At 44.2% G+C, this 19,396-nt stretch overlaps 7 protein-coding genes across 14 annotated transcripts; 4 read left to right on the forward strand and 3 right to left on the reverse strand.

Moving 5' to 3' along the window:
* Nucleotides 1-185: 185 nt before the first annotated feature.
* LOC117786774 (girdin) lies at nucleotides 186-7,334 on the reverse strand. 8 transcript variants are annotated; one of them, XM_034625150.1, is made up of 11 exons: nucleotides 6,821-7,332; nucleotides 5,097-5,833; nucleotides 4,953-5,034; nucleotides 4,688-4,884; nucleotides 2,588-4,634; nucleotides 2,281-2,519; nucleotides 2,148-2,223; nucleotides 1,927-2,090; nucleotides 1,650-1,754; nucleotides 1,076-1,471; nucleotides 186-385 (listed from the first exon to the last, which is right to left on the reverse strand). In XM_034625150.1, exons 1-11 carry the CDS (start codon nucleotides 6,887-6,889, stop codon nucleotides 373-375), a joined length of 4,125 nt encoding a protein of 1,374 aa, XP_034481041.1. In that variant the 5' UTR covers nucleotides 6,890-7,332; the 3' UTR covers nucleotides 186-372. The 8 variants fall into 8 exon arrangements, with proteins under 8 accessions (XP_034481041.1, XP_034481042.1, XP_034481040.1 ...); XM_034625151.1 differs by lacking the exon at nucleotides 186-385 and having other exon boundaries at nucleotides 647-1,471; nucleotides 2,160-2,223; XM_034625149.1 differs by lacking the exon at nucleotides 186-385 and having other exon boundaries at nucleotides 647-1,468.
* Nucleotides 7,335-8,028: 694 nt separating this feature from the next.
* On the forward strand, nucleotides 8,029-13,747 carry LOC117787038 (muscle M-line assembly protein unc-89). Its single transcript, XM_034625483.1, has 3 exons — nucleotides 8,029-8,044; nucleotides 8,695-10,872; nucleotides 10,947-13,747. Exons 1-3 carry the CDS (start codon nucleotides 8,029-8,031, stop codon nucleotides 13,010-13,012), a joined length of 4,260 nt encoding a protein of 1,419 aa, XP_034481374.1. The 3' UTR covers nucleotides 13,013-13,747.
* A 249-nt stretch (nucleotides 13,748-13,996) lies between these two features.
* LOC117786887 lies at nucleotides 13,997-14,808 on the forward strand. Its single transcript, XM_034625305.1, has one exon. The coding sequence runs from the start codon at nucleotides 13,997-13,999 to the stop codon at nucleotides 14,750-14,752; it is 756 nt and encodes a 251-aa protein (XP_034481196.1). The 3' UTR covers nucleotides 14,753-14,808.
* LOC117786879 (tRNA (guanine(37)-N1)-methyltransferase) lies at nucleotides 14,753-16,990 on the reverse strand. The gene is made up of 3 exons (XM_034625297.1): nucleotides 16,897-16,990; nucleotides 15,088-15,277; nucleotides 14,753-15,018 (listed from the first exon to the last, which is right to left on the reverse strand). Exons 2-3 carry the CDS (start codon nucleotides 15,268-15,270, stop codon nucleotides 14,845-14,847), a joined length of 357 nt encoding a protein of 118 aa, XP_034481188.1. The 5' UTR covers nucleotides 15,271-15,277; nucleotides 16,897-16,990; the 3' UTR covers nucleotides 14,753-14,844.
* LOC117786813 (tRNA (guanine(37)-N1)-methyltransferase) lies at nucleotides 15,317-16,875 on the reverse strand. The gene has a single exon (XM_034625217.1). The coding sequence runs from the start codon at nucleotides 16,734-16,736 to the stop codon at nucleotides 15,345-15,347; it is 1,392 nt and encodes a 463-aa protein (XP_034481108.1). The 5' UTR covers nucleotides 16,737-16,875; the 3' UTR covers nucleotides 15,317-15,344.
* A 5-nt stretch (nucleotides 16,991-16,995) lies between the features above and the next one.
* Nucleotides 16,996-18,544, forward strand: LOC117786822. Its single transcript, XM_034625229.1, has 4 exons — nucleotides 16,996-17,111; nucleotides 17,161-17,276; nucleotides 17,345-17,532; nucleotides 17,587-18,544. Exons 1-4 carry the CDS (start codon nucleotides 17,056-17,058, stop codon nucleotides 18,406-18,408), a joined length of 1,182 nt encoding a protein of 393 aa, XP_034481120.1. The 5' UTR covers nucleotides 16,996-17,055; the 3' UTR covers nucleotides 18,409-18,544.
* LOC117786865 (adenylate kinase isoenzyme 1-like) lies at nucleotides 18,426-19,396 on the forward strand. The gene is made up of 4 exons (XM_034625281.1): nucleotides 18,426-18,621; nucleotides 18,675-18,794; nucleotides 18,854-18,996; nucleotides 19,055-19,396. Exons 1-4 carry the CDS (start codon nucleotides 18,619-18,621, stop codon nucleotides 19,353-19,355), a joined length of 567 nt encoding a protein of 188 aa, XP_034481172.1. The 5' UTR covers nucleotides 18,426-18,618; the 3' UTR covers nucleotides 19,356-19,396.

Below are 19,396 nucleotides of genomic sequence, written 5' to 3' on the forward strand. Positions count from 1 at the left end.
GATTGGGCAATATATCACCATAAGAGAGAAAGAGAGATGATTTCTATGGATTTCTGAAGTATCTAGTTGGAATATTCCCCATCAGATTCAATAGATTTAGATTTGCTTATAGATACATATTTGCTTAAATATTGATTTTTATTTGATTTTCAAAAACAGTCAATTATAAAAGAGGCACATTATTATTCAAGATTTTCGAATTGTTTTTAGAAAAGCAAACTTCAATGAAAATGGATTTTCTCCTTCACTCTCCACACTGTGAAAAATTTAGTGTGTTGCTGTTGTGTTGGGTAGTTACATACGTTTTGTAAGCACGTTAATGTTGTAGTCCACACTCGGGATTGCAGATGGGAACAACCTCAACTTCCCATTTTAAACTAAAATGCTGAGTACAAAAAGTAGACTCTTTAAGATGATATAAAAAATTTTAATCTTTTTAAGCTTTTATTATGTATTTAGGCTTTTGTCAATAAATTACTTTACTTTTCATTATAATTGCTTAATAATACGATTATGCTTAAATAAATATAAATATATTCACAAATTGAAGGCGCATTCGTTAGATGTAAGCTGCTAGCTGTAGTATACAATATGTAGGAATATATTCGAGTTTGAGTGTAAAATATATAAATAAAATATAGTAAACTTTTGATCTGTTGCTCCCATATAGGGGAAGCATTATCTTTTGGACGTTATAAACATACATTTCGGTATTTGTTTACACACAAGTGTGTAGATATACTAGTTAATTACTTGAATTCGAACAGTTTCCGTATATAGTCTTCGTTCAGTTACATAAACACAAATACAACTATACATATATGTATATCTAAACTATATCTATTTGTATAACACAACATTTAATATATAATATGTAAATGCTTTCAACTACGTATACGATGTGCAGACTTGTTTGTCTGAATCTTAAGGCAAATCATAGCATTTAAGAAGCACTTAAGCTAAAGGCATATAAATTCGTTACTTTCTAAAACGAAATAATACTTCGTCGTCGGCAAATGCAGTTAATCATTATACTTGTTTTAGTCAAAAGCACTAAACGCAACCGTATTCATACCAAATGCTATTGCTTTTATCTTCATTGCGTTTGCGTAACGCTTTATCATCCTGGTTTGCAGAGCCGGTGACGCTGCCGCCACTGCCACTGGCCTGCAGCAGCGGACTCTGATCGTTGTTGGTTGATGTGCCTCCAATTGTGGTATTAATGCGATTATACATAAGAAATGTAGCCGGACTGTCGTTCTTCTGTGGCGTTTGCGGCTCGGCAGTAACGTTGGCGGCACTGTTGCCGGGTGTTGGCGTCGAGCAGGATTGCGGCTGTTGGGATTGCTGAGTGGAGCTATTGGAGCCATCGGGCAGCTTTTGATGCTCGTCGATCAAATAGACAGTGCGACGTGAGCCCGCTGTTCCGAGTGTTAAACTGCTGCCGGTTACATCAGGCGCTTCCAGACTGCTACAAGCAAATAACCATTATTTAGAGTTCATAGCAAAGTAAGTATTTACACAAATACAATGGTAATAATTGACTTTATAACACTGCAACATAGGAAGTAGGGAGATGGGATAAGGTAGATGTCATTTGTTTGTTTTTTATAGGGTATAAAGTATGTTAAACATTTATAAGCGCATACCCGTGCACGCTATTTCTACGTGAGTTACTCAAATCCGTACGTTTCTGTGCCTGCAGGCTACTTCGCACAGTGCCACCTCGTTGAATAGAGCTATCCAGTAAATCTCTGTTTTATATACAACAGTACATTTGTAATATGCAATTGTGTGTATGTGTGTGTGTGTGTGTAGAGTGTGCGTGGTATAGTTGTTGTGTATAATACATGTAAATAGAACAAGAACAATAACCATAAGCCAACTAAAATAAAATATATTTATATATTTAAACTTTAAACGTACCGTTGTAGGCTCTGACGCAAGGGAATATTACGTTGCAAGAGATGCGTATCGGATGCAATGGACAGAGGTTCCTCATTGCTATTGTCAGACTCATTGCCACCCGATTCGGAGCCGATGACAAACTGTGAGCTGGTACGTGCATCATCCACCCAAGAGCGTCGATTCTATACATGAAATATGTTAATAATTTCCTGGACAAACATTAAATGGAATTCCCTTACCCGACTCGGTACCTTGTTCATCAAATCGGAGCTGGCCTTCTTAACGCGACGTACCAGACTACTCGCAAATGGTTTCCTTTGGAAAAATTGTGGTGTAAGTAAAATTAATATAAAATAATATAATTTTATATACTTCTTTTGGACGGTCGTCTCTGATTTTTTATAGTGCTCCATGATTTTCTCTTCGAGCTTCTCCTTTTGACGCTTAAGACTGTGCACGCGTTCCGTGTAGTTCTTTTCCTCTTCGTGGAAATGCTTCTTATCCTCCAGAGAAATGGCCAGTAGTTCCTGATACTGCGACAACAACTGCGACACATTATCCATCAAAGCCTTGCGCTCAGAATCCAAGTCGGCATTGTTCTGTATCAGCATCTATTTGGTTTAAAAGAAAAAAAATTAGTCTGGGATAAGCTAAAGAGTCTTAATTATTTTAAACTTACCTCACAACGCTGTTGTACCTTGGAATACTCGATCTGTAGAAGACGCACCTGATCTTGTTTTGCATTCAACTCGCCTGTGAGTTCGGTATTTTGCAATTTAAGGCTACTATGCTCCATGCGAATCATCTTGTACTGCTCTTGGATGTTCTTGTATTCATTCTTGAAGCGATCGCTAGTGGCAAACAGATTACGGAAGTCATCGGTTAATTTGGAGTGCTCGGTGCGTAGTATCGCGAGATCTTCGTGGCAGGTTTTCATTGTGCTGGCTTGGGTGGTCAAGTCTTCAATGCGTTGTTCCTGTTCTTGGATTGTTTCTCGTGCATCGCGATTATCTTGTCGTAGATCGCGCACTGCCGCCTTTAGTTGCTCCTTGTCCTTGTTGAGCGATTCATATTCAGCGGAGAGTTGATCATGTAGGCACTGCAATGTCACCTGATCCTGCAGTGCATGTTTGTGTTCCTGCTGCAACGCATCGATGTCCTTCAACAGCGTATCCTTCTCGGCGGCCAGCTGCGAATTTGCCAACTGAAGTGCCACATGTTGTGTGTTAAGCGATGTAATTTGTGATCCCAGAGCTGCCACATCCACACTGAGTCGCGCATTCTCCGTTTGCAGTTGTGTGTTATTATCCTGTAGTCGCAACATTTCCGCAGATTCACGCGCGGGACTTAGACGTACCTTATGCTCAAATCGGAGTTCCTGCGCTGTTGGCACAGGGACAGAAGCTGACAACTCGATGTTCTTCTCCACAGTATAGATTTCCTGCCGATGACACAGAACACACATGTCCGACTTGACGCCAGCCTCATGTTGCTGCTCACGATTCACATTCAACATGATTTCCCTCACAGTTTTAAATGTCTCTGGATTGCGCACCAGCTTCTCTACCACATGCTCCACATTCAGCTCGGTGGACTCACCGTCGACCTCGTTGACATCTAGGCCGAGCTTCTCTAGATTGTGTCGCACCTTCTTTGTGACTAGCGTTCCATTTACCAGATCGTTGCGCAACGTGCTTATCATTTCCTGATCAATATTGCGCTGGGAGCTTAGCTCTTGATTCTGTTTCTCCAGCTCCACAAGCTTTTGCTGCACAAGCTCGGCTTCTTCCTGCGCCTTGGACAAACGCACCAGTTCCTTGGCTTGCATCTCCACTCGATTGATGCTATCATCCAGCTGCACAGACTTTTGTTCACTGCTCTCCTTCAGTTTAGTCACCTCCTTCAGAAGGCTGGCATTCTCCCGCTCATAGGTGTTTACCTTGGCCTCAATTTCGTATAGTTTCTGCTTCGTCTGCTCATAAAGCTGCGTTTTCTCCACATACTGTTCCAGCTCCTTGGTTTTGCTCTCAGTAAGACGCTCTAAGTCATCAGCTCGTCGTTGTATACTCTCGTTGAGAGTTTGAATGCGTTGCTTTTCTTTGTTGAGCGTCTCCACGTGCTGTTCGGCGTCTGAGAGTTTTTGACGATCAGCTTCACGCTCTAGGCTCTGTCGATCATAGCTTTTTTGGCGATTATCGACGGCATCCTGTAGTTTTTTGTTCTCCTCTAGTGCGTTCTTGAACACGCTCTCCAATTCCACATTCTGTTGTGTCAATCTTTGTATGTTCTCCTGCATTTGTTCTATTTTCAATGACAATTTCTTCTTTTCCTTTTCCAGCTCCAACATTTTACTGGTAGATTCATGGAAGCTGCTTTCCTTCAACTGCTCCAGTGCTGCAGTTAATCGACGATTCTCCAGCTCCAGTTTTAGGGCTCGCGTTTGTGCATTGTTTGTGAGCTGCTCGGATAAACTGTTGTCACCCGAATTGCATTCGTCCTCATTGTCTGAAAAGGATTTGTCAATCTCCTGCGTTGAATTCAAATTCTTTGCCACCAGCTGCAGTTGCGCATTCTCCTCCAGCAGCTCCTCTAGCTTAGATCGATCCACATCACGCTCCAGTGCCATGTCATTCAATTTCTGTTTGTATTTAATGATCTCCGACTCCAAGGTGATGGCGTGCTCTGAACGCTTGCGGGATCGCTGCAGTTGTTCCTCCAGCATTTCTCTAAAAAATATAAAAGTTATGTAATGAAATTTAAATTAATGTAAGATACGTACTTGGATTCCAAAAGCACGCGATTATCCTCTCGTAGTTCTTCGACTCGTGATTTATAAAAATCGGAGTCGCCGAGCTTTTCACGATATTTCTGCACTTCAATCTCAAGACGATCCGCACGTTCAGCACGCTCCCGCAATATGTCCACCTCATCCCGATAAGCTGACGCACGTTTGGCCTCCGTAAACCAATCCTGGCTCTATGATGAATAAAAACATTTAAATTAGGTGACTAGTAGGAAATGTACAGGGTATTAAAGTAACTTACTTCCTGACGCAGCTTGTCGAAACGCAGTTTTTTGTCATCCAGTTCCTCGCGCAGTTCCAGTAGATTCTCTGATTTCTCCTCCCTAAGAATAAAGAGTGATGTTAGTATTGATATTATAATTATAGTTATAATAATAACTCTTACAGTTCTTGACGTAATTTGCGATTTTTTGATCTTAAATCCGCGCACTCCACTGCTAAATGATTGCTCTCAGAATTGGAAGACGATGATGGTGTTGAGGTTGCTGTGCCACTGGAGGGAGACCGTGGAACAGTAACGCCTTGACCGCATTCAGCACCATCGGTGACATTCAGCTCGGGTTCCACGCAAACCGTCTCAATCCATTTCAAATACATGTGATCACGTTCCTTGGTTAGACGCATTATGTGACCATACATATTCTCCGGAGAGAGACGCTCCAGTGAGTCCTCAGTAAGCACCAGACTGTGGCTATCTGTGACCTGCTTAATCAGTGCCACAATTGCATGCTGCGTCTCAAGATCCAGCTCCTTGATGCGTGCGATGAACAGCTCCTTGTTGGGACATTGCACTGCCGCGCCCAGCAACAGTGTGAGCAGTGTTTTCATCTGATCCAGTCCATGCTTACTTTCCGGATAGTAGCCCAACATGTACGCATCAGGCAGCACCAGAATCGTTTGACCCAGTTCCTCCTCGAACAGTGACTTTAAATTCCTTACAATGCACTCAAAGTTCTTAGCACGGGCAATGCTCAACGAGTTGCCGCTGAGATCGGCCAACAGCTCGCTGGGATTGTTCTGTGGCTCCGGATCGATCTGAAGCCAAACACTGTGTATTATGATGCCATCCAGCAGCGAGGTGTAACCGGCTAGCAGCTCGGCACGTGGCAGGCATGATTCCAACTGAAAGCGAAAGATGATTGCGAGAATATGATGCGTTTGGCAGCTGATTGACTTCGATCTATGTAAGACTACGACTACGACTTCGACTACGACATTCAGGTGATAATTGGCAACTTAATTAACAACGCAACATTTCCTTATTTGAAGGTGCACTGAACTTGTGGCAAGCACAAGCCGAACTGTTAAGGGACTACTCGACTAAGAGATATCCTGTGAGTGAGTCAAGGGTACTCTCTTTTTGTTTACTATTAATTTATATAATGTTTTCACTATATTTACATATGTATATTTACATTTATTGTCAATATGATAGTTGTACAGGCAATAAAAATATATATTTTTACAATAAATTATTATTATATTTTTAGGAAAAATAATGTTTAAAAGAAGAAAAAACTTTGTAGTGAAAAGAGAGCATTAAATCTTGTCTTAATTCTTCAATTAAAGTAAATATTGAATGTTTTTAGTTTTTAATATGTATTTCCTTGTATAGTTTAACTACTTTATATCATCTACGATGTATGGTAGAATTAATATGCTCTACAGGGTATCAACTGTTTGTTGCACATAATTGTAGCATTTTATTATACCCTATTTAACGCATTTTATGTGCCAAGGGTATAAAAAGCCGGTCGAGCATTTCTTTCAGTTCTTGTTCTTGTTCTCGAGAATGGGAAACAAAAGGCTGCCGATGCGAAGCGTCAGTCCGCTGCTAATGACAGCATAAAAATAAAAAAGAGTTGTTTTTGTCGTTGTTGTTGTAACGTAAACGGTAGCAGTAGCTGTTCCAGCCAAAGTCACAGTTACAATGACCTTGGGAACTACGGAAGTCTATGTAAGTCGTTATGTATGTATGTTTTGTTGTATGCATTGTTAATATGCGGGCGCATGTATGTAAATATTGAATACTTGAATATTTTTGTATGCCAATCACGTTGTTATTCGGTTGCCCTCTTATGAGCATGTCGAGCATGTTTATTTACTTACCCAAGAAACGAGCGCTCCATTTATGAATTCGTCAATTTCCATTGGTGTTGCGGTTGCCGTGCCAGCCATTGCTGTTAATGTTCTTGCTGTTGTCGTCGTCGTTGATGTTGTTGTTGTTGCTCTTGTTTCACCTGTGTGCGTGTGTGCGTGCGTGGGGCGATGCCGCTGCTGCACCTGCAACTGCACCTGCCGCAAACGTCAATACAGCAGCTCTGGCGTTGGCAACAGCAACGGCGCGGCGCCTCTGTATTTGTTTCTAATTCAATTGCCGTCGCGACAGCTTCACAGCCTCCAAATCATTACACTTGCTAACACACACACACACACACGCACGCACATAAACAGATACAGGCCAATAAACAAATGTCTGCATTCAAGAAAAATGTTAAGTTACTGCTTGTGCGAAAGCTGGCTGACACTGAGCCGTTCTTCTAGTTGATTTATTACAAGCAAAACTAATATTATTTTCAGGTTTATTTATTTTTTTTTAGCGAAAACACCTGGCTGCGCTTGCTGTAAATTAGAGTTGTGTCGAATCGTTCGGACTTAGTTCTATTGAACTAATCACTAAAGTGAACGAACGAGCTGAATCCCTGATCATTTAGTTCAGTGACTAGAGTTCTAATATGGTTCGTTCATCGATTAGCCCTCCACAATCGACATGAGCTAATAACAGCCCTAATAACGATATGTGTTCAATAACGATGTATCGTTATACCATTTGGAATTTAATTTTTTTGTATCTATTTTAAAACCTTATCATAAATATGTAAATCCAAATGAGCAAGTAGCTCAAGGGCTATTTAAAATTTGATTTTGGTGATCGATGTAAAATCGATATATTATTTAACTGACTCGATAGACACGCTTCAATATTTTCCACTACTGGCAACACTCTACGTTAGTTGCCGTTGACATTTCTTAGCGCCCAAAAGCTTATTTGTGTGGAGTGCCTGGCTATACTGACGAACGGATTATTTAACGCTCCGTAAAAATGGCTTCGATTGCAAATCAAAACTGCAGACTACGAAAAATACACTGTTAAATTAAAAATTATTTGGAAAACGCATTCGAAAGTATTGAAAACGAATTGTATCGACGCGTACGCGAAAGTTGAGTGCGTGAAGTTGAAAGGCGGCTGCCTATATATAGAAACTTCTATATATGCACAAATAATTGCAAATAGGTTAAATATTTAGTATTCGGATATGGGCAATCAACCGGGTAAACTGCAGACAGCACAGAGTGGACGACCCAAAAAGAATGTGCATTGGAAATCTGCAGGCAAGTGGCCCTTAATCCTTAAAATAATAAACTAAATCTTCAAAAATTTCTATTCCCAAGATTCCACACAGAAAATATCTCTAATTGGTTGTGAGAGCGCACATAGTCCACATAGTTGGTGGGAGCGCTAGAAATTTCGCTATTTTTAGACACTCGCATACTCAAGTGGTTGCCGTGTCCGTCTGGTCTTTTTTATACGCTTACAGGGGGTATTAAAATTTAATCACGAAATGTGTAACGCATCTAAGGAGATCCCATAAAGTATATTTATTAAAACGAGGCTGGCAGTCCTCTTGTAAATTGAAATTCAAAATACTATTTCATATAGGAACGATCAATCGAAAATTATAGGAACGAACAGTCGAAATTTGAGTTGAGGGCTCTGCAAAGGGTATTAAATCTTCGGCGTGTCGATCAAAAACTTTCTTACTTGTTTGTTTTTATGTGTGAATCTTTGGCCTAAAAAATATCAAGACGGCAAAGTAATGTTTTCGAAATGTAGTTAGCGCAAGCGCAAGAGTTTTCTTTTTTGAGTACGAGCACATTGAGTGCATTATTTACCTGTGATTTATTCGCATTCTTATTTTCAGAAAGGCCGTCTCCGCCGGGTCGTCCGATATTGACGCCTCTGGCGCTCTCTGAGCAGCAGCCCGATGTTGTTAACCTGCGTTGGGATCGACCGCTGCTGGACGGTGGCTCTCCCATAACTGGATATACGGTTGAACAGCGTCGCGTCGGTTCCCCGCATTGGGTGCGTGCCACGCCCACACCTATCTCGCGATGTGAAATTCAAATAAGCGGCCTGGAGCCGGGCTGGCGTTATGAGTTTCGTTGTTTTGCCGAGAACATTGTCGGACGGTCGGATGCCAGTGATTTGTCCGATCCTCTAACGGTTACACTACAAAGAAACGCCATATGTGTGCCGCGCTTCATTGAGGAACTGACGGACATGGATGCCGTGGAGGATGAGCGTATAGAGTTCCGTGTGCGCATTCTGGGTGAACCGCCACCGGAGATTAGCTGGTTCAAGGATGGCTACGAGATCTTTAGTAGTCGTCGGACAAAGATCGTCAACGAGAATGATGTGAGTGTGCTCATCATACACCAGGTTGCGCTAACCGACGAGGGTGAGATCAAGTGCTCGGCCACTAATCGAGCTGGACATGTGGTGACCAAGAGTCGTCTGCTGGTGCAGGCACCACCCAAGATTCGTCTGCCGCGCACCTATGAAGATGGCCTTATTGTGGAGGCGGAGGAGGTGGTGCGACTGAAGGTGGGCGTGGCCGGTCAGCCACCGCCTTCAATAACCTGGCTGCATGAGGGCGAAGTGATCGTTCCGGGTGATCGTTTTGAAGTGTCCAACACGGAGAAGAACTCTTTGCTGAAGATCGACAACGTGCAGCGCGCAGATCGGGGTGAGTACATGGTACGTGCCTGGAACAAGCTCGGCGAGGATATCACCTCGTTTCTGGTCACTGTTACGGCACGACCCAATGCTCCAGGCGCTCCTCGGCTCAACATGTCCTTTGGCAAGTCGGCAACGCTCTCCTGGACGGCGCCTCTAGATGACGGAGGTTGCAAGATCGGCAACTACATTGTGGAATACTTTCGCATCGGCTGGAACGTTTGGTTAAAGGCAGCCACGACGCGTGCTTTGAGCACCACACTCCACGATCTGATTGAAGGATCCGAATATAAGTTCCGTGTCAAGGCCGAGAATCCCTACGGTCTGAGCGAACCCTCGCAGGAATCGGAGCTGCTCTTTATACCGGATCCCAAGCGTGGCATAACCAAGCCCAAGTCGGCTACTAAAATCGCTGGAGATGAAAAGGAGAAGGATAAGGACAAGGATAAGTCAAAGCCTGTACCACCGCGTCGCAAGACGCTCTCCCCTCCACGTCCACATGCGGATGCGGCAACTAGCATGTCGGCATCGCCCAAGCAATCGCCACGAGGATCACGCAAGCTGACGCCTCAGTTGATTGACAGCGAGCAACTGCGTCATGAGATGTCCTACGGAACTTCCGACCAGGCACTCAAGATGAATGTGCGCAAGAGTCCTTCCCTAAGCAGTGCGGACTCAACAGCAGCGCAGGGAAGCAGACCAGGCTCCAATCCCAAGCTCAATCTTACATTCATTACGACAACAGCCTTGGTGGATAAGCCAGAGACTCAACAGGAAACGCCCAAGCCATTGAAGTCCCCTTCAGCATCTTCACCTCTCAAACTGTTCAATCCGAAATCCGTTGTCAGTCAAAAGAATAAGTCTCCAGGACGTCCGGCGTCTACGAAACCACAACCATTGCCACAGCCACCTTTGGCCAAGCCGGAGCGTTCACCGACCCTGGAATTGGGTCAACGTCAGCCCGCACCTCTTCGGAAGAGTCCTACCCCGCCGGAACCCATCAAATCAACTCCCGCCCTGCAACGCAGTGCCGAACCTGTTCAACTAGGTGTCAATCAGAATGTGCGACGTTACTCTGGACATGCCCTAAGTCCGGCCAAGAATGTGCCTGCTCTGGCTATAGCCATTGCCACAGCTACCACTCTGAGCGAGAAGTTGCCCACAATTCAAATAAGTGCGCCGCCTCCTCCACCACCCGTTATGGAGACCGTAGTGCCGGAGACACCTTCGTCGGCGCCAACGCCTCCGGTGACTAAGATGCGCCCACAGAAGCCCACAGCGGATAAACATGACGAGGTGCACACGAGCAATGAGTTCATGCTAGTGGTCTTCGACAAGAACAGCAAGGTCAAGGACAAAGACAGTAAGTAATCGTCGAGAGGCCATTAACAGGATTTCTTTTAATATTTTTCCCTTTTCCTATGTTTCCACTTTAAGAGCAAGATTCCTTTGAGCTGGAACTGGAAGACGCAATACAGCCGCCGCCGATTTCCATATCGGCACCAGATTTGGCCTTTTTGGAGTTCACCAACTTGCACACGACCTTCCCGCTGCGTCGCTCCGTCAGTTCGACGGAGCTGCTCTACGAACGTGCCATGGCCCGTTTCTACGAGGCGGTGGAACTGGAACAAGCATCGAAATACAAGGTGAAGACAGCACAAAATGAGAAGGTGGCACCACCCGTCAGTGCTGCACCACCGCCGACGACCTTCCGCAAGCGTCTGGGCTCAATGACGGAGGCGGAGCGAGCTTCCTTTGAGCGCAGAAGTGAACTAAGGCGTCAGTCGGCGGACATGGTGACCATGGGACGCAAATGGGATTCCCGAGAGGATATCAATTTGGGAAATACAAAGAATCTTTCACGCACCACGGCGGGATTCCTACTAAGTCAACAGGAAAGAGACAGTCGGGAGGAGGATGACGATGAAGAGCGCACGGAAAGCACAGCTGAAGATAGTGAGGACATGGGAGATATGGATGAGGAACAACAGCAGGGATACGATCTAGGCTCGGATTACACCGAGAGCACTGCATCCTCCGACCAGGACTCTATCGAGAAGTTTAAAATGGAGCTTATGGCGCGCACTCGCTCTCCTAGTCCACGGGACTTGGAGACATATCACCCACGCAACATGGGAGCCGGCACCTTTACACCTTACCGTGCTCCCACTCCGGAGCAGGCGGCGGTGGTGCTCACCCGTCCAATGCCACTGCCCAGTCCTGACTTTGTGCCCAAGCCCATTCTAAAGCGTTCCTCCAACGAGCATGTGGAGCAGTCTGCCAGTCAGCCCAGCAGTCCAGGTCCGAACAACAACCAGGATAGCAATGGAACTTCCTCCAACGTCGCCTACAGCGCTCCCAGCTTTGCACCTGTCCAAAATACCAGCAATCTGAAACTGGACCTGGCCAAGGGCATCAAGTCCTTCTTCAATCGGGATAAACGAACCGCCACCGAGAAGAATACCGAAGCCAATGAGGAGATATCCAATCCACTGGAGAAGACCAATGCGGCTGCCATTGCAGCAGAGTTGGAAACGAAGCGAAGAATCAAGGAGGAGGAAGAACTGCGTCGGCAGGAGGAGGAGCGACTGATGCAAGAGGAGGCACATGCAGCTGTGGATCACTACAGTGATCTTGTGCGCCAGGTAAGCAGCACTCACAAATACCACACGCCCCTCTATCTCGACCGGGATGAACTGAAACGTGCGGCAGCCCGAGCTGGAGCTGACCTCAATGAGGATGACGATGAAGGCGCTGCCGAGGAGCATCAACAGCGACATGCTCGCAGTCCTGATCAAGATGACCTTTTGCTGGCACCTCCAACTGTCAACCGCGAGCGTCGTCTGTCCATTTCGGAGCGGGAACAGCTGGTGCATGTCCGGGATGTTGCTAGCAGTCATGCCATGCACAAGGCTGCAGCCAAGACTCCAGAAACCCCAGCTAGCGATCTGGCACAGCAGGAGGAGCCGGAGTATCCCACGGTACTAGTGGTGCCGCCTCCGAAAACAAAGAACAAAGATCCAGATGCAGCCAATGAGAGTGTCATGAGCGAGATGGTCGAAGCACGTCCTGACGCACGTGGACGCACTCGCCTGGTAAAGGTTAAGAGAGTTATTAAGCGTCGTGTGCCCTCCAGCACGAGATCCCGCGATGCCTCGCTCAGCAGACCACCTCCAAGTGGCAGCAGTCTCGTGCCCTTAGAGCGATCCTCCCAAACAGCTTTACTTCTCTCTGCCGCCGACCGTGAACTCCTGGAGAAGGCAGCCACATTGGCATTGCTTCAATCACGCTCCGAGGAACAGGCTCATGAGAAGGTGCGCTCGGCATTGAGCTACTCCACGGATCTGGTGCTCTTCCTGGTCGCCTGCTATGTGTATCTATTCAAGGACGCACGCCTGGTCCTGCCCATACTTGCCCTCATGATCTACCGCCAGCTGGGTGAGGCTCTCCAGGGTTATATGCCCAGCTGGCTGCGTCGCAAGGGTGGCGATGGAGGCGCCTAGAAACGATCCTTCAGTTCGCAATGCGTTTATCAGTTAAGTTAGTTCTTATCAAATTTATCGACTTGTATACAACTCTCGTATGTATTTTAATCTTAAGTCTTACAAGTTCCGGACTATAACGAACTTTTCTATGAATAACCCTAATGTATACGCCCTTGGAAAAGGAATAGCTAACCGATTCTACAGATAGGCAGATATATTATCCAGATACATTTTCAATGTAACATTTGTCCGATAGAGATATGCTTAACCCCTTGTCTAAGCCGACTACAGATATGCAGATATATTGTACTGCTTTCGTCACTGATAATCCATCTAAAATTTAGCACTTTCCCGATTTTGTTTTCAATATATTACCGGTGAACTTCCTTCCTTCTTTAAGATGGAAGAAGACCAAATGACTTTTTTGATAGAGATATGTTTTCCTAATTTGTAAAATCAATCAAATCAATTTTTAATCGATCAAGAAAACTCAGATCCTTAAAGATAGGCATTTCAGTTAAGAGAATTTGTTTCATTTGAGGCCCATATAGTATACATATCTGTCTGAAGAATCGATTATCTATGTATAACAACTTATTTAAGCTCACTTTCGTTGTGTGTTTGTGGTGCCCCTCCAAATGTCTAGAATCTAATGTTATATATCGTATTGTGTTCGTTTGAGGTTCATTTGTCGGTCTTCTGGATTGTTCATTGCTCATTTACTTTGAGAATAAAGCACACAAAAAACAATTACTCATACGTCAGATAGTTCCGGTGAAAGATTAAGATCCAACTATAAACAGATCGAATGGGATAGCTTTTCTTATCAGTGGGATATGTTTACAGCCCTAACGTCATGTGGAGAGTCAACATAACTGCTGCGACAAATTCTTGGAGTATTAAGTTCTTATCTGAAACGCAAATATTCGGGGAATGATCTTCTGATCAGTATAAAAAGCAGGGCAGATCTTTAACATGATCATACAGATTCATATCGCAGTCATGAGGGCAACATACTCTTGGATATTCTTGATCTGCCTTGGCATTGGACTGTGTGGAGCTGCTAAGGCACCCAAAGGAGCTGCCAAAGGTGTTGAGCCACTTGCACCACCACCACCCGATCTAGCGCAGGAACTGATGGATATCTATAGTCTCATACAGTTTAAGCCACTTGATCAACTCTTTGTGCGTTACTTGATGAACGATGCACAGTTCCAGGCCTTTGTGCGTATCCTGAACAGCAATGCAGGATTCACGGCACGTTGGCGTCTGCTCTCCCAGCCGGAGTTGGTGATGTTCCGCCAATGGGTTAACCAACAATTGCTTATATCTCACGGAAAGTTTGAGCTGGAGAAGATGGAGATATGTGTGACTTTGATCAATCGATATCCCTACTGGTCGGGCACTGTTTCCGGCTGGCAGGGATTCCTCAACGAACTGGAGATGTACTTCCCACAATACGCTATACAAGCACAAATTCAGGCCAAGGCTCTGTTGCCGGGAATCTTTGCTGAATTCTGGACAAGATTGCAGGCTCTACAGGTTGTCTACGAGCGTTGGCTCGCCATGCCCACCACCCAGATGATTGTCACCCAACTGCAGACCGAGGGCATTGATACCGTCTACCTTGATACGTTGATACGTAATCTCCTTGGCTGGAATGCAGTAAATGGCACAACTACAACTGCAATTCCTGCACTCAATCCCACTGTGCCTCCTGGTGCTGTAATGCCACCAGGAAGTTCACTGATCTTTTAATATTCTGTCAATATATCTAATATATATTTGTATAAATTTTGAACTAGCAGAATTAACAGTTTTCATATAACACTTGGCTAGAAATTGATCACTCAGAACTTGAGTTTGCCCAGCGTATCCGTGACCTTTGTGGCATTGGCCGCTGGCTTCCTGCTGTTCTTAATGGGCGACACTGTGGGTTTTGGCTTCTTGACAACCAAATCCTTGTGCAACACCTTAAGGCTGGCATCAACCTTCTCCTGCTTGGACTTGACTGCCTCTTTAATCTGAAAAATTGCATTGGGAGTTGCAGTTGCGATTTACGTGAGAGGGATCTATAGCTCCACTTGGCTCACCTGCTTCAGCTTGCCTTGCACCTCCTTGGGCTTCTTTTTGCCCTTGTTGTTGGCAACCTTAAAAACGTTCTTTGACTTTTTCGACTTATTTAGAGCCGGCTTGGCAGACGCTTTGCCTGCAGCTGCTCCAGCTCCCTTGCCTGTTCCCGCTCCCTTCTTAGCATTGGCCTTGTTGCGACCCATGGTGTGACTGCAAATACAAAGAAGAAACTCGATTTTCTTATATAATTTTTAAAGAAACTTTATTATTAACTTTGTTAAACACATTTCACTTTTGTAGTTGCTTCAGCTACGTCGTCATCTTCCTCAGCTGGACGCTTACGCAACGTCTGCTTTGTAGTTGTCAACAGTTCTCGGGTTAGACTGAAGGATACCCTGTACATGTCCTTGTTGGGCGCTACGTTACGCACAAAACTTATACCCTGTAGCTCTGCGTCTAATGAAGCACCCAGATTGCTTTCCACCAGCTGTCGGACCAGCTTCTTGGTGTCCTCACCCTTGGCAAAGGAGTAAACATGCACTTGGGGATAGTTCAGAGGCTCTGGCAGCTCAGCCATCTCCTCGATTGTATATAATCCACGAAATGCATCTAGAAATTCCACAGCCATTGCCGGAAGATTCATGGTCACATGCATGCTGTATGACGTGGCTGCAGCAGTGCTCCACCTTTGCAACAAATCCTCGCGCAGCTCCTTCAATATGAACTCTCGTCCATCTTTGTTGAACATTTTAATGTGGGGCAGACACTTATTCCGCTTGGCATTATGCTGAAGCCAGTGAAAGCTGACAGGATTCAGATCGTTTGCCAGGACATGGCAACGCTTCTTGGCCGCCGGCACACTAAAAGGCCCAACACCAGCGAATACATCATAAAGAACATCGCCTGGATGCAGCATTTTGACAATGCGCTCGTGCTCTGTGGACAGACGCGGATTCCAATACACTTTGGAGAAGTCAAACTCAAAGGGGACACCATTCTCCTTGGTCTCCACCTGATAGTCTGGTTCACCGCATATCAGCTCCAGCTGAAAATTGCGATAGGTGTTGTCAATGGTGGAAGCCTTGTTGACCACGGTTCGAATATTGGGCAACTTATCCCGGAGCACCTCGCCAATTAATTGTTTATAGGGCAGCAGATGATCACGTAGATTCAGATGGACAATGTGGCCAATGCGCGAGAAGGAGGAGAGTCCCTCTTCATCCGCGGGCAGCACACTCTTCAGTATCTCATTGGCGCTCCAATTCTCGTAGTTCAATTCGAGCTCAGCATGGCAGAAATTATCCTCAGTTACTTGTTGCTTTTCCAGCTCATTGATGGGCAGCGATTGCCAGTTCTTGACGGGCAACGGATGCAGCAGAATCTCACGTCCACTCTCCACTGAACGCACAGGTTGTAGGTGCTCCATTTTTAGCATCAGTTTCTTTACCAGCGGAATTACACGCTGTACTTGAGACTCGGGCACTGTGAGCCTGGGAATTTTTACGCATTTTTGAAAGTCGGTGCGCTTAAGCACATTCATTCCACGCACTGAGACAGGTGGCAGCAACTCCGTGCAGTCCATATTGCGGTAGTAGTGTCGCAAACGTTTGGATATTATCAGCAAGTTTGAGATTTTTAAATGGGGAGGCCGTAAGAACACGGAAAACATCAAAAAACGTGCATGTAAGCCAATTACGCTCGTTGAGGCAATCTCATGGGTCTTGCCAAGTGTTTTCAGGCAGAAGTAACACAGGGTATGCCCAGTTAACGCAAACGATCTTTGAGTAAATTTAAAACTGCACAAATATCTCTAAAAAAAAACCATTTACCTTAAATTAAGTAAAAATTGCAACGGCAGCTAAATCAAACGAACAACTTTAGTTCCACGGCCAATATTGCCAACTTTTTAGAGGAAAAAATAGCGAACCCGAGCATGGTAGCGCCAATCGATCTGGCAACGCTGCAGCTGATCAGCTGTTTGTGGCAAAATGAGCGGCGCGCCAGCGAATCTGATTGAAATTAAAACAAAAAACTTAAATCTAAGGTGCGTTATAAATTAAACCGATATGTATATATAACAATAATATTTACAGTGCTGCAGAACTCATTGCCCATCGACATGCAGAAGTTGAATCGCCACGAATCGGTCTAAAACGTACCAAAGTTGCAGGCACTGTAGCCGAAGAGGAGGAACTAAAAAATGCTTATGGTAAACATATTTACTACGTTCCTATTAGTTAGGTTTTAGATTATAAGCTATTTCATTTTATGTTACAGCAAATTTACGCTCTCAGTTGTCCACGAGACGTATTGAACGGCACACAGGACGTGCCATTGCCGTATGGCACGAGGATCATCATGCTGCTGAAGTGCGGCGCAAAGATGGAAAATTTGAGAGTTTTGGGTACAGCAAACAAGGCAAACTCTATTTGGAATATTACGAGGCATTATTCCTACTGGAATTGGTATACATTTTCCCTAATATTTGTTATATTATATATTGACTGTTGCTCTTTTAGAATCGACTGCAACTGGAGTATTGCGAGATGATTGTTTCCGTGGAACAGGCTTATGTATTGCTGCTTGGTGAGGCAGCTAGCGAGAAATACAACAATTATTTGGTGTACTCGGCACTGTCACGCGCTGGTTATATTGTAGTCAAGCATCAGGAAGTCTGTGACGCTCCTCAAATCAGCTCAGTAAAAGCAGCTGCCGCAATAACCAGTGAGGATTGCATTTGGGCCATCTTGGAGGAGACTGTGAGCAATAAGTCGGTGCCTGAACACATCAAAGCATCCATATACTATGCTACCGCGCAGGCGCGCTTGGCAGATCTAAAGCACCAGATAACTCATACTTCAACGTTCTTGGATGAGAATATCACGGAAATAGAACCACAAAATGATTTTGAATTTAACACACGCAAACGAAGAGCACCCTCAGAGCCAGAGGAGCAGGGAGCTAGCAAAAGAACACGCTTTAAGAAAAGCAAAAGTCTAGTCGATAATCTAAAAACAGATTCAAACTATTTGAGGTTTCAGGAAACATTTGAGAAATTCGACATAGTGCAGTTACAAGAGAATTATTATGAAAGTAAATTGGATACAAGCCTGAGAACTTTTAAGATTAACTTTGATTTACATCTACATAATGAAGGCTTCAAGCGAAGTGCGCCCAAATCGCCCACTTTTAGTGTTGTTATATTACCAGCCGATGAACCATTTCCTACCCAAAATGAGATGATCAAGTGCCAGCAACAACTCTCCCATCGTGCGCCGTTGCTTGTCATATCCGTTAGCGAATCTAAACAAATTCAGGCGTTTCTATATTATACGAGCTGATGATTTCTGCGATAGCTCAATTAAATTTGTGTGTAATTGTTTGCTATTTTATTTTTGTGTCAATAAAATGCGCCATAATTATTCGATTGACGTACAAAGCGTTCAAATACGTTATGATTGTTGCCATTCAAATATCTAAATTTTGTCATATTTCAATCAAATTTTTCGGAATAACTAGTCCATAAATTTTACATAAATTTCAGCTAAACAATGGTAAATTTGCGATAATAGTGTGTTATAAATAATGATTTTAATTACAATTTCAGAATGTACCAATTGTATGGATCATGGGTGGACAAGGCAGCGGTAAGAGCACCCTATCACAGAGCATTGTAGACAAGTATGGCTATAAGCATTTGGATCCCAGTGCCATGGTAGACAGAGAGGCAAGTTTCTTAATTAAAAGGAGAGATACTTTATTAACCGTTTCTACAACCGCTTCCAGATTAATACCAACACTGAAAAGGGCAAAGAATTTAGCTTGAAACGCAATCAAGGTGAAGAGATTCCACTGACTGACATTATAAATTTGATAGAGGGGGAGCTAATGGGTAATCGAGGTGGCTTTAAGGGCTTTGTCGTTGATGGGTAAGCGCTTTAAATAAAAAGACATCTAACAGAATTTACCAGCATATTTGATGTTCAGCTACCCACAAAATCAGAGCGATGCGGTAATTTTGGAAGAAACTATTGGATCTCCTGATTTGATCATCGCTCTGCAGGTTAATCAAGATACGGCTGCGACGCGAAGATCGTCCATAGGTTCCACTGTCACTTCAACTATAAGCTTCTACAATAAGAATGCTGCTCCAGTGTTAGCTAAATATTCAAATAAAATAATGCAAATTGATGGAGAACGCGATGCCCAAGAGATTTTTAATGATATTGTGCCCAATATGGATACCATAACAAAGAATCGCGGCAATCCCATAACAATTCAACGTTAAAACTCATACTACACATTAACTTGGAGCAAATAATCAAAAAA

The sequence above is a fragment of the Drosophila innubila genome (assembly GCF_004354385.1).
Source record: "Drosophila innubila isolate TH190305 chromosome 3L unlocalized genomic scaffold, UK_Dinn_1.0 0_D_3L, whole genome shotgun sequence".
Classification (NCBI taxonomy): Eukaryota; Metazoa; Arthropoda; class Insecta; order Diptera; family Drosophilidae; genus Drosophila; species Drosophila innubila.

Bases quoted from the DNA above. Each gene is read 5' to 3' on its own strand.
- LOC117786813 (XM_034625217.1), bottom strand. From the start codon at position 16,736: ATGTTTTCCGTGTTCTTACGGCCTCCCCATTTAAAAATCTCAAACTTG.
- LOC117786887 (XM_034625305.1), top strand. From the start codon at position 13,997: ATGAGGGCAACATACTCTTGGATATTCTTGATCTGCCTTGGCATTGGA.
- LOC117786879 (XM_034625297.1), bottom strand. From the start codon at position 15,270: ATGGGTCGCAACAAGGCCAATGCTAAGAAGGGAGCGGGAACAGGCAAG. The intron at 15,019-15,087 runs GTGAGCCAAGTG...GCAATTTTTCAG, and splicing joins TGCAAGGCAAGCTGAAGCAG to ATTAAAGAGGCAGTCAAGTC.
- LOC117787038 (XM_034625483.1), top strand. The intron at 10,873-10,946 runs GTAAGTAATCGT...TTCCACTTTAAG, and splicing joins CAAGGTCAAGGACAAAGACA to AGCAAGATTCCTTTGAGCTG.
- LOC117786822 (XM_034625229.1), top strand. From the start codon at position 17,056: ATGAGCGGCGCGCCAGCGAATCTGATTGAAATTAAAACAAAAAACTTA. The intron at 17,277-17,344 runs GTAAACATATTT...TTTATGTTACAG, and splicing joins GGAACTAAAAAATGCTTATG to CAAATTTACGCTCTCAGTTG. The intron at 17,533-17,586 runs GTATACATTTTC...TTGCTCTTTTAG, and splicing joins CATTATTCCTACTGGAATTG to AATCGACTGCAACTGGAGTA.
- LOC117786865 (XM_034625281.1), top strand. The intron at 18,795-18,853 runs GCAAGTTTCTTA...AACCGCTTCCAG, and splicing joins GTGCCATGGTAGACAGAGAG to ATTAATACCAACACTGAAAA. The intron at 18,997-19,054 runs GTAAGCGCTTTA...TTTGATGTTCAG, and splicing joins AAGGGCTTTGTCGTTGATGG to CTACCCACAAAATCAGAGCG.
- LOC117786774 (XM_034625147.1), bottom strand. From the start codon at position 6,889: ATGGCTGGCACGGCAACCGCAACACCAATGGAAATTGACGAATTCATA. The intron at 4,635-4,687 runs GTACGTATCTTA...TATATTTTTTAG, and splicing joins CGCGTGCTTTTGGAATCCAA to AGAAATGCTGGAGGAACAAC. The intron at 2,091-2,147 runs GTAAGGGAATTC...TTTCATGTATAG, and splicing joins TGAACAAGGTACCGAGTCGG to AATCGACGCTCTTGGGTGGA.